Consider the following 13,459-nt stretch of genomic DNA (forward strand, 5'->3'; position numbering starts at 1 on the left):
ATGTGGAATATTTTAAGCAAAATACTGTATATTCTTTCCAAAATGTAGACCAATCCATAAATAAAAATAAGTAAATATCCAGAGCCAATTGAGTGACGTCACACTAGAGTCTGTTGTCCAGCAGATGGAGACATCGGATAAATGTTGAAGGATGTAGCAGCTAAAACATCTTCGCCAGTTTGAGAGGAATTTGTAGTTATAATGGTTGCTTGGAGCGACTACAGAGAAAGATATAAACTCACAGTAATGATAACCTACTGTACACCCCTATGTCTATAAACCACTTACATTTCCCTGATATTTAGGCCTACCACAGCATTTCGAACCATTTCATTAGACTTTTTAATTACGAATATCTATCTATCTATCTATCTATCTATCTATCTATCTATCTATCTATCTATCTATCTATCTATCTATCTATCTATCTATCTATCTATCTATCTATCCATCCATCCATCCATCCATCCATCCATCCATCCATCCATCCATCCATCCATCCATCCATCCATCCATCCATCCATCCATCCATCTGTTATTTTACTTTTAGTGTTTTCTACTGTTTGAATGAGCAAAACTATTACTACTTTTAATAAATAATAATTATTATTATTGGCTATTATTAATTATTATTTACTTTTTTTTACTGTTTGGTGGAGAAAGTCACCAAATATTCAAGATTAGGGGAAACAAAAATAAACGTCTTTACAAATCTGTCATTGAAAAGCCATATTAAAAACCACTTTATAATTGTGTTCACATGTGTATTTGCTCTTGTTAATGCTTGCCAGTTGCCACTCCATCTACTAATTTCACCTGTTTCAGGACCTGCCTAAAGTGAACCAACTCTCATTATGGCTTTGACTCACTTTGACTGAATACACACACCCCCCCCCCCCCCACTCAACAGCTCCCTAAATAATCATTCGTACGCCATCCAGCTCCTGATTTCTCCAGTCCTGCCTCTCAGCCTCATTGCTGGTGGCCATGGCCTGGATGAGGAGTGGGCTGGCCTGGCTTCAGCGGTCGCAGCTCCCATCACAAATTGATGAATTGATTGCAGCATTGCTGCCAGTGAGTCTGTGCCCTGGGCGAGGGCGCCCCGGTTACGGGAGGGAATCCCAGCTATGGCACCCGCCATGGTGCCGCTATTATGAGCGGCCTGCAGGGGACCATTGGGGCTGGCAACCCAGGGAGCAGCCCTGACCCACATACTGCTGTCACGCCCCTGGAGACACACACTGTGAGGGCAGGCGGGGAGGTGTGTGGGATTTGCCACAGAATAAGGGGGTGAGGTACTGGGCATCTTGCTAAACAAACAGACTTCCCTTCTTATTATTTCTAGGCTTTTCTGAGCCATAAGTGTTCACACAGAGCAGATGAAGCACTGTCAATACGCTCTGAAATTTCCACAAACCCAAAACCGCACAGAGATAAGATTTATCACATTCGTGGTGTCAGATAAAGTTATCAGAATGCAGAAACAAATTTTATAATTGTATACTAAACCACTGAATGAGTGAAGAGACTGTGTAAACTGAATTCTGGAAGTAAAAAAAAAAGATCTTAGAATGGAAGCAATTATAGTAGATGAACTTTGTCAGCCATGTGGGTTCAAGACTTTGAGTGGTTTTGTTGTATTATTTAATATCTTTTTTCTCATAGGCTATAATTTGTACTCAAGCACCTGTCATATAACACTTCTGACTTTAATTTTAATTAAATGGGATCAGTGTTGTTGTTAACTAAAACTAAAAAATAAGTTCAAATTAAAAAAAATAAGTATAATACATAAAAAAGAAAACTAATACAGATGACAAAAGCACATAAAAAATGACTTAACTTAAACTAAAATTAAAATGATAACTAAAAATATGAAAATAAAAACTAATTCAACATTAATAAATACTATAATAGTATATAGACAATACTAAAATAATATTGAATGGGATTGCAGGCTGTGTTGAGATTATAGTGAAAAATTCACAAATTGCAAATTGATGTATGAAGATATATATATATATAATTATTCCACCATATTTTACAATATTGTACACCATATTTTATATGTTCATATTTTATATCACACACGTTGTGTTTTCATGTTTTATGGGGAGTTTCCATAGACATAAGGATTTTTATACTGTACAAACTATAGGTGTACCAAATGATACATTAACCATCAAGTTAATTTATAATATAATAGTAATAGACAAATGTATAAAACTGAACAAGAAGAGATGCAAATCAAAAGTTTGATAGTAAGAGCTTTATGAAAGGCAGTTACTGTGAATGAAACATTTATATATAAAACATTTATTTTGTGTAATGAAAAGGATACTTTGTGATTTTGTGTATTGTACTAACACAAATTATGCTGAAATGTTTGGGAAAAAAACTGCACTTTTGATGATCTGTTGTGATATTAGTACCAAGAGCTTTGGACCGATTGCTTGTGAACATTGTGCCAAAGCAATAAAAAAACCTGTTTGTTTTTATTTATTATTATATTTTATTTCAGCTTTATATGAGATTTTTAATAGCTTTAGTTAACAATAGTAACACTGGTTGAGGAGCTAGATGCATATATGGATAAATGTAAGTATGGATGACTGAAAATGATTTTGTGTGCAGATGCAAAATTGGGAAAACTATTTAAGTTGATTTAGAATTTGATTTGAATGCTTGCAGAATGAACCGTATCTCAATGCAATGAACATAAAAAAAAAAAATTTATAGACACTGGACACATTTTACAAGAAATAATAGATATTCACATTAAATTATCTAAATGCATACTTTATTAAGCGTGCAATATATAAACACGACTTAGTCATTCATGAGCGTACACACACAACCATATTTGAGTCTATTAGTACCCGTGACTATACGGTATAGTCACTTTGACACTCTTTTCAGCATTTGTGTGAAGTTACCAAATGCTTTTAAATCAGCTACACCAGTCACATGGCTATAGAGATTTACCCTTGTTCTTCTCCTCAGATTTGCCCATGCAACACTAGCAAAAAGTCACTAACATAAATGCAACACAAGTGATGACGCGTTCAATGAGCATGTCTACACGGCACGACACAGACGAACATGTAATAGCAGCGAAACACATGCATTTAGCTACACAACAGAACAGAAAGCAACAGCTACACAAAAGAAATAGTTCTTGTACATGGAACACTGCTATTAAATACGCATGCCGAAAGAAGAGATCCGCAGTTTACAATCCAAAGCTTGCTCAGCAACCTGTGCAGAGACACCGGTTATTGTGTGGATACATACAATAAGAGCATCATCACCCCTGTGTAACACTGACAGTCATGAAGTCTGGCTGATATGCTGATAATAAATCACAATGCATTTCTATTTCATTTTCAGTAGCAAAACAACAACACTATAGCAAAAATCACAACATGTTCATCGACTGTTTTTCAGAGTATTATTTCACTTGATTTTATTGAAATATTTCAGGAAACTGAATCAACAGGTTTCTCATCTATCAGTGCAGTTAATATAGTTTAAATGACCTGCATTTAAGCGATACCTCCATATTCCATAGAAGTATATAAGTAAAAGCTTTTCATTCACTCCCTGTCTTTTATGCATTTACAGTGTACAGACACAAGAAACTGAGATGTTTAAATCACATAAGAATAGTAAAACATCTTCACTTGTAAGATGAATATGAATCATGGGGTGCTAGTGCTACCCCAATCATCTCACGGATCTGTTAGGTGGGGCGTAGCGAGGGGTTACACTGTCTGAGATGACCCGACTCCCGATGGTCATAACTTGTAAACAGAATGAAAGAATCTTTGAAACCATTGGTGCTCCCTGATGAGCTGCCACTTCCCACTGGTTCCACTTGGATCCAGCCTGCCTCATTTCTTGTTCTTGAGCTGGTTGGCCAGCCAGTCCAGACCCTCATATAGGCCGTCTCCGCTGGTGGCACAAGTGGCCTGGATGTACCAGTTACGGTGGCGCAGGGAGTGGAGACCCAGCTTATCTGTGATTTCTGCAGCATTCATAGCATTTGGCAGATCCTGTAGAGTGAGAAAGAAACATACACAACTACACATCTTACTATGTATACAGCCTACATAGTTTAGTTGTGATTTAGTAGCGACATGTGGACTATAAGGAACAATATGGTGGACATTAAAGTAGAAATGAAATGGAGAAAGCGAGTGTAATGGTCTGGACTAGCAGAAAAAGAAAAAATGTGAGGCGGAGACTTGGTTCTATCCACCGGTCGTTGATTGGATTTCGGCCGTTGCGCTCAAAAATGATTGTGAGCTCGCAGTTGATTGTAAGAAATGGGCGGGGTTTAAGCGGACTAAATGTCTGGAGAAGTCCGGCATATGTCACCACAGAGAAGTCATTTTCATCGGAAGATCTAGTTATGACATTTTGATTAAACATTACAAGAAAATGAAAAATGAAACATATAAACGGATGGATGAATCATTCACAATAAAATCTATAACATGCATTTACAAAATAGATAAGGTTAATTTCATACCGACTTCTATACTATGATTCTATACTGGTTTGTCCAAATATAAATTAAATTATAACGAATCACAAAGGAACTAGGGGTGCACTGCTATTAAAATTCTGGCCAACATAGTTGATAATTATTTTCATATTATGGCGAAAGCAAAAAATTCTATATTAATTTGTCTAAATAAATTATACATTTAAAATTATAAAACAAAAAACATTTATAATTTAAAATAATTACATATAAAATGCTAAAAATAAACACTAATTTCAGTTTTAAACACTGATTTAAGGAATCACAACATTATAATGTGCATGTGCATGAAAATGGATATTATTTTTTTTAGTTTAGCTAAAGATACCATTTAACTGTTATTAAAAATATTAGTGTTTTTAAATATTAGCATTATGTGAGTATTAGGTGATTAGGATTAAGCTAGTCCCAGACTAAACTGCATGTTAACTGAAAGCAACTTGCACTGGCATATCCTAAATAAAATATGTCAGTGCCATTGTTTTGTCTCAAGATGCACACCAGTAATGCACATTTATAAAAGCTACTTAAATGTCCTAATTTAACTAAGGCCTAATCCTATCTTAATATAAGCCCTGTCTGTGAAACCAGGCCTAAGTGTAATGATAAGGGAAATGAGCATGCATAGGCTATATATTTTGTACTGATATATTGTGCATCCCGTAAAGGAACCTTCATAATAGCTCTCAAATAATGTAATATCAGTATCCCTACCTCAGACAGTCTGACTATCTCTCTTAGTTATATAACAAGTAAGCATATAGGAAAACAACTTTAAGTTCCTCAGCATCCATATCAAAGAGAATTTCCCATAGTTCCTCAACTCATTTTCCTGGATGTGTCTGTAATTCCTGCACACACCGAAAAGCCTACATTTCTCTAGAGATCTTTTACAGAATCAGTGCTACTGTGGGAGCTATGGGAGCATCATGTCCTACTGCATCACACTATGATACACCAGCTGCACATCATCAGATCAAAGAGACCTTCAAAACTGCTCAACACATCAGCGGTAGACCTCAACAACCACTACCGGCAATGAGCTCTGCAAATCATCAGAGAGCTCATCCAGTCCAAAAATAGTCTGTTTTCACCTCTGCCATCTGGAAGATGGAGGCAAACACACACAGGCACACTGAGGAACATTTTCTATCTTACAAATGTTGATCACTGAGGTTTTCTACAATAATACCTTCTAACTACCAGTCCACTAATGAACTACAACCACAGCAGGGACATCACCAAATAATTCAATGGGTTTCCACTGTCAACAACATAGGTTATAAAAACTGATGCACTTAGGGGTGCTTTGAAAGTTATATTGGTAGATGGCAAACACAATGCTAACATTAATAAACTGTCTCTGATTTGAAGACCACAGCAGAAGCATAAGGAAGCTCTTGCCTGCTTGTTGGCAAAGATGAGGAGTACAGCGTCTCTCAGTTCATCCTCAGCCAGCATCCTCATCAGCTCTTCTCTGGCTTCATTCACTCGCTCGCGGTCATTGCTATCCACCACGAAGATCAGACCTTCAAAATACATGGGAAATTATGTGAAATGTGGTTTTGGAGAGGTAGTAATTAATAACAGGGCAGGGGACAATGAAGACCCTTGTGGACCCCAATATGAGATCTTTATACTAATATAAATACTAAATTTATTCAGACGAGGTATTTCCTTCCTCTATTGATGTATGTACAATTTTTACAAATCAAACGAATACTTTTATTCAGCAGGGATCCGTTAAATTGATCAAAAGTGACAGTTAAAGGAATAGTTCACCTAAAAATTTAAATTCTCACCCTCAAGCCATCCTAGGTGTATATGACTTTTTACTTTCAGCCGAACACAATCGGAGTTATATTAAATAATATCCTGGTTCTTCCCAGCTTTGTAATGGCATTGAATAGTGCCTGCATTTTTTAAGCTCCAAAAAGCACATCCATCCATAACAAAACTCCAGTGGGTTAATACACACCTTCTGGAGTGAAGTGAAGGAACCTGGGGATGCACTGCTATTGAGATTTGATACAGCCAATAATTATTTTCACGTTATGGTGGATATTTAAGTAGAGATGAAATGGAGGTAGCGGCTGTTTATAATGTTACAAATTATTTCTATTTCTAATAAACGCTGTTCTTTAGAAAGTTCTATTCATCAAAGAATCATGAAAAAAATGTATCACAGTTCCAACAGAAATATTAAGCAGTATATTAACTGTTTTCAACATTTGAGCTTCTTGAGCAAATCAGAGTATTAGAATGATATCTGATGGATCATTTTACTGTATATTTGATCAAATAAATCCAGCCTTGGTGAGTATTAAAAAACGTACTGTCTTACTGACTGTAGACTTTTTAGGCTTTAGTTTATGTCACATCCATGATTTGCAAGGTGTATTGCCTGTTTATTTAAAATCATTTGTGTTTAGTGTGTGTGAGTGTGAGTGTGTGTGTGTGTGTGTACGAGTCCTCTTCTCACCTTGTGTGTTCTGGAAGTAGTGACGCCACAGAGGTCGGATTTTGTCCTGGCCACCAACATCCCACACTGTAAAACTGATATTTTTGTACTCGACAGTCTCTACGTTAAAACCTAGTAACAAAACAGCACAATGGGATACAAATTACAAGCTGGCAAGATTCGTAAAACATGGCTTCCTTCTTTACGAGTAGAGTAGACATTGTCTATAACTTCACATAGACTTTGTCTCTGTGTGAGAGGAAAATAATACAATAATAATTAAGCGACTAAACATGTTAAGTCTGAAAATGTGCTTTACCAATAGTAGGAATGGTAGTCACTATCTCTCCCAGCTTCAGTTTGTACAGGATTGTGGTCTTCCCAGCTGCATCCAGCCCAACCATCAAGATCCGCATCTCCTTTTTCCCAATGAGGCTCTTCAAAAGGTTGCCAAAAATGTTCCCCATCGTAGCTGGATAGCCTTTACTTGTATAAAAAGACAAAATCTTGGGTCAGTTTTCTTAAATGACAACTGTCTTACCTGTCTGACCCGTACAAATATCACAATGTTCCTCTTCTAGACTCTTCTAGAAACCCCTCTGCAATTTATGATCTTTAACTATGGCAGGACAAAATCCTAAAATAACATATTTCTTTCACAGATAGCATCACATATCAGGAGAGCAAATGTCGACAATTTTCATTTTTACATGTTTTAGAGTGGATCTTTTCGCATAGCAGTACAGATGAAAATATGGCATGACGTGAAGGTCAAGTATGGTAACTCATGCTCGGAATTCTGCACACTTTACTAATAAAGCTTTGTATTTGGAAAAATATAGCTGTTACTAGAGCCTGCAACAAAATGTAATCCTTAAAAAAACAGAACCAGAGCACATGTATATCAGAGATGTCATGTTAATGTAAGATCATCTTGAACTAGCCTTGCACTGAGAGCACTAATCTGCAAATTCATCTCAAATGACTCATAACTGTCATCATGCACTGATTAAATAAATGTGTATGGAACACTGAGTCTTAGACAATAGACTACACATAAAAAACTCAGTCAGTACAATAAAAATACAAGATTATGTCCCTAGTCCAGTCCGGCATCATTGGTTTTTAAAATATCCAATTTGAAACACCTATATTAGAAAAACTAACATAGTATGACTTTATTTCAGGTGCTGCTAGACAGGTTGAGACGCACCATGGACCTTAATGTGTTTGTAAGGAAGAGAGGTTTCTCATCCTCCATAAAATGGTGATGACATCCACATCATGAGTGAGTAGCCTATTTAAATGCCAGAAAATCTGAGACTGTTGATTTGTATCACAATTTAAATCCAACAGAACTACTGAAGCCCAGATCAGTTCACATTCAGGTTTCAGAATCAGATAAGGTTTTAACACAATGGACACAAATGGAAACAATTATTTAAAATCAGAAAAACCTTGATATGAGAATTGATTTCTAATGTCAGCCTACACATATGTGGGCTGCTGATGAATAGGCTATGCAAAAGATGCTCAAATTCCACTGTATATTTTACAAAACAGAAATGCCTTCATATGGTCAACCGGCGCATGTCACATTAGGCAGTGATACGTTACTGTTTAAACATCTTTTATTTTTGTCACGACGTAAATAGCCTACTATAGCAGCAAAAGCCGGCCTGCGTATTGACAAATCATAAATTACTCAGGTATTTAATGTAAATTAAATGTAACATATACCATTTCGCCAGCAATGTCTAAGGAATTTAGACGAAATTATAGCCTATTCTTTCACGTTTTCCAGCATCCCTACTCACCTCGGAGACGAACACCGGATAATTTCACGCAAGTCACTCCAGTCTCGCGATATCAGCCGAACTAGCAAGAGTGTGTTAGATGATATCTCGCGATATCTTTGAGGCGCATCCTGGTATGTGCATTCAAAATGTCAATGAATGTAACTCATGCAAGCGGTCTTCTATATGATCAAGGATGTAAGATCTCTTCAAATGAGTATACTCTACAAGTATTTACCTATATAGAAAATTACCCAAACTTTTATTTTTAATATAATTTGTTGATAGCCTATAGCCAACAATGCTTGTAAACAAAATATAAGCACATCATGTCATTAAATGTGATAGAAGACTCACCAGAGTTCACTAACATGAAAAATTACATTTTAAGGAAGATCATGGACCTGCATGATGAAAGCAGATTTGAATGTTATGATTTTTTACAAATATTTCATAAATATATACTGGTATATGGAAGCAAATAAGAGACAGAACTCTTTGAAATTTAACAGCCACTGAATACTTAGTTTTGAAATATTTTATATTGAAAAACATTTATCTGAATTTATTTGCTCTGAATTCACCCCTTTGAAATTATTTTACTTTGGAAACCATGTATCTGAATTTATTTGTTTCGAATTTACCTCTCAAAACCTGAATTTCAATGAATATTTTTCAATGTTCACAAATACAGATTTAAAAAAAAAAATCAACTTATAGAATTTCAGATAAAATAGATTCATGTTGATCAAATTTGATTGCTCAAATTCAGATCTCAAATTTCAAGTTAATATTTTTCAAAGAAAACATCAGTCTAATTCGACTGCTCAAATTCAGATCAAAAAATTCAAGTTAAATATTCGCATGGTAACATCCGGGCTACCCAGGATAGGAAAAACAGTTGAGCGCCTATCAGAGCACGACGATCATGTGCGCAAGGTATACAGTAGGTGGCGGTAATACTCCGAGTGAACGGCCATGAAGCGGAAAGAAGAAGTAGAAGAAGAAGAAGAAGAGAAGAAGAGCACGACCAGCGACCATGAACCAGTCTATGCCATGAACACATGACGAGCTCTCTGTCGTGATCCAAGAAGTCGATCGGCACGGAGGATGTTAAACCTGTAAAGATGACTTCCAGGGAAAACGAAGGCGCCCCGGTAAGTTTGCCGTTTATGTACAATCGGACTCGGGCTCGACAGAACAGAAGTATGTAACTTGTTGCTAATTATGTTTGGAACACATAGCTATGGTTTGTGTGACTCGTCTCTCTATGTAGGTAACGTTAGCTGCTAAGTCAGATAGGCAACGGTACATGTATTCGTATTGAACCCGGGCGTCACGGTTCGGTGCATGAATTTACACGGAGAATACACGGTATAAAAGTAAATAAAACTCGCGTGCAAATTAATGTAGTGCGGAACTACTGTTAGATACGCGGGTTCTTTAGGGACGCCTAAGCTGTAGCCCTGCCTTATCTCTGAAGCTCCGTGGCTATAATGAACAGGCTGCGATGTCAAGATTGCAATGCTTGTGTGTGTGTGTGTGTGTGTGTGTGTGTGTGTGTGTGTGTGAGAGTGAGTGAGAGAAAGAGGGAGAGGCGCGGGCGCGATCATCGAACGTGTGTGTGTGTGTGTGTGTGTACCGTTGCCTATAGCTGACTTACCTACATAGAGACACGAGTCACACAAACCATAGCTATGTGTTCCAAACATAATTAGCAACAACATATGTTCTGTCGAGCCCGAGTCCGATTGTACATAAACGGCAAACTTACCGGGGCGCCTTCGTTTTCCCTGGAAGTCATCTTTACAGGTTTAACATCCTCCGTGCCGATCGACTTCTTGGATCACGACAGAGAGCTCGTCATGTGTTCATGGCATAGACTGGTGCTGCGTTCACTTCGTGAAGTGGACGAGGGAAGTTTATATGGACCAGATATGGACAGACCCTCGTTCCCTCGATTTTGACCGAGGGAGCGAGTCTACTTCATATGTACACTTCAGGCACCTGTCCCACAATCACGTCACCACAGATCTCGTCTAATCACCACCACAACAGACAACTCTATGATATATTAATTATATATTTTATTTATTTAAAACAACCCACACACATATAAACATTTGGATGCTGCATTAAACAAATTCTTAAAGGAAACATTTTTTAAATAATAAATCAACTCTATAGCTGATTCCAAGTGATCAAGGGCTTGGGACGTTCCAGTTCAGCCCATTGCAGTTTCTGCCAGTAGTGGGCACTCGTGCAACGTAAGCAATGACGTACATCCGAGTGAACGAGACGGAGGGAAGTTAGCGAGTGAAGGGCATGACAATTTGACTGGAACTAGAGCCCGTCTACGGATATTATTATATTATATTCCTATTAGACATTCTCTGCTGGAACGCAGCATGTTTCATGGTCGCTGGTCGTGCTCTTCTTCTTCTTCTTCTACTTCTTCTTTCCGCTTCATGGCCGTTCACTCGGAGTATTACCGCCACCTACTGTATACCTTGCGCACATGATCGTCGTGCTCTGATAGGCGCTCAACTGTTTTTCCTATCCTGGGTAGCCCGGATGTTACCATGCGAATATTTAACTTGAATTTTTTTATCTGAATTTGAGCAGTCGAATTAGACTGATGTTTTCTTTGAAAAATATTAACTTGAAATTTGAGATCTGAATTTGAGCAATCAAATTTGATCAACTTGAATCTATTTTATCTGAAATTCTATAAGTTGATTTTTTTTTTAAATCTGTATTTGTGAACATTGAAAAATATTCATTGAAATTCAGGTTTTGAGAGGTAAATTCGAAACAAATAAATTCAGATACATGGTTTCCAAAGTAAAATAATTTCAAAGGGGTGAATTCAGAGCAAATAAATTCAGATAAATGTTTTTCAATATAAAATATTTCAAAACTAAGTATTCAGTGGCTGTTAAATTTCAAAGAGTTCTGTCTCTTATTTGCTTCCATACTGGTAAAGAGGACATGGTTGTGAAACTTTATAAATAAAAAGAGGTGTAAGTAATTGTTAAATCAGGAAATAGTACTATTGTTCCTATATGGAATATGCTTTTTTGTTGTTAAGTTTAATAATATATATCTCAAGCATTGAGTTGGTTTAAGGACAGGTGGTTTTAGTAAATTAATATAAATGTCATAAGTTTGATACAAAAAAAATCAAATTAAATTGTGCATGTGAGTAAAGAACATTCTGATGATCTCTAAATCATTTTAAAGTGGAAATGTTGTTTATCCGGTTAAGTTGGCAGGTAAAGTTGTATTGTTTCATGTCGCAAAAAAAAAAAGTGGGCTAGTGAGCTGTGAGCTAGTACATTTTGATAATGTTTCGTCCAGAAATGTGTATTATGTGATAATTTACAACTGAAGGATTTGTTGCTGCAAATGTTTGGAAGCACATTTCCATATTGTGATTAATTATTCAGCTATGACTGAACCTAATGAATAAGTAACCTACTAGATGCTGCCAAATTACAGAACTTGGCAGTAACTGATTTCCTCAGGCTGCCAACTCAGTAGTTACTTACTTAGAAATTGCATGCCAGATTATCAGTATGGCAAAATATCACTCTTTATAGAGTAAAGATCATATAATACTACAAGAAATACACACAGCTTCATGACATGCTTAAAATCTTAATGGGTCTAATTATTACAGGACTTGTCACTGCGTTGTGCTTATTGTACATCAATACAATTGTTTAAAATGCCTGCTCATCTAGATTTTTTAACAGTAATTGTGCACACAGTGCCTGCCCAGACCTAGTCCAGATGAAAAGGAAACTTGGTCCACCGTGTGTCAGTGGGTTTATGATCGATGTGTTTATCAATTCAGTGGTTAGGAAAAGAGAGAGGGAGTGGAGCAGATGCTTGCAGCTGCACACCAGATTATAGGGTGGAGTGCTGTATGGGGGGGGAGTGCTGTGTTTGTGTGCACTGGGAGTTCTGGGGGTTATGGGGTGGGCAGAAGAGGCTACAGTGGGTAGGGGTGGGAGCAGGAAAGCTGGGCTGGGGGGTGGTGGGGGTGGTGGGAGTTATAATTTAAAGGAGCCTCTCCTCTGAAGTGTTTGCCAAAGTGCACCCCAGCAAACACAATCATAAGTCGGGTTGGTTAGGCTTGCAGAACTAATGAGGGCTTGCACATTTAGGCAATGGCTTTGATGTTCTGGGTAACTGGCTCCTTGTTTTTTCTTTCCCTTTCTCTCTCTATCCCACATCAAAAATGGAAGGGGTAGCTGGACAAGGAGCCCAGAAGCAGATGTTTCCAGCTGTTTTTCCCTTTTCCTTCTCTTTTGATGTACCTAAGTATATATTCACATATTTCCATTTCCGCTTCAACCAATATCTCATGTTTTATTTCAATTGCACATATCTATCTATCTATCTATCTATCTATCTATCTATCTATCTATCTATCTATCTATCTATCTATCTATCTATCTATCTATCTATCTATCTATCTATCTATCTATCTATCTATCTATCTATCTATCTACCTGTCTGTCTGTCTATCTATCTATCTATCTATCTATCTATCTATCTATCTATCTATCTATCTATCTATCTATCTATCTATCTATCTATCTATCTATCTATCTATCTATCTATCTATAGTGTCTATCTGTCTGT

At 36.9% G+C, this 13,459-nt stretch overlaps 1 protein-coding gene across 1 annotated transcript; it reads right to left on the minus strand.

Moving 5' to 3' along the window:
• Nucleotides 1–2,780: 2,780 nt before the first annotated feature.
• On the minus strand, nucleotides 2,781–8,875 carry arf3a (ADP-ribosylation factor 3a). Its single transcript, XM_081386980.1, has 5 exons — nucleotides 8,828–8,875; nucleotides 7,330–7,496; nucleotides 7,032–7,142; nucleotides 5,954–6,078; nucleotides 2,781–4,055 (listed from the first exon to the last, which is right to left on the minus strand). Exons 2-5 carry the CDS (start codon nucleotides 7,475–7,477, stop codon nucleotides 3,894–3,896), a joined length of 546 nt encoding a protein of 181 aa, XP_081243106.1. The 5' UTR covers nucleotides 7,478–7,496; nucleotides 8,828–8,875; the 3' UTR covers nucleotides 2,781–3,893.
• Between the last annotated feature and the right edge of the window lie 4,584 nt (nucleotides 8,876–13,459).

Source organism: Scardinius erythrophthalmus (assembly GCF_964197995.2).
Source record: "Scardinius erythrophthalmus genome assembly, chromosome: 15".
Taxonomy (NCBI): Eukaryota; Metazoa; Chordata; class Actinopteri; order Cypriniformes; family Leuciscidae; genus Scardinius; species Scardinius erythrophthalmus.

Coding starts and splice junctions, on each gene's coding strand:
- arf3a (XM_081386980.1), bottom strand. CDS start 7,477: ATGGGGAACATTTTTGGCAACCTTTTGAAGAGCCTCATTGGGAAAAAG. Junction 6,079..7,031: donor CTACTTCCAGAACACACAAG/GTGAGAAGAGGA, acceptor TGTATTTTGAAG/GTCTGATCTTCGTGGTGGAT. Junction 4,056..5,953: donor TCATCTTTGCCAACAAGCAG/GCAAGAGCTTCC, acceptor CTCACTCTACAG/GATCTGCCAAATGCTATGAA.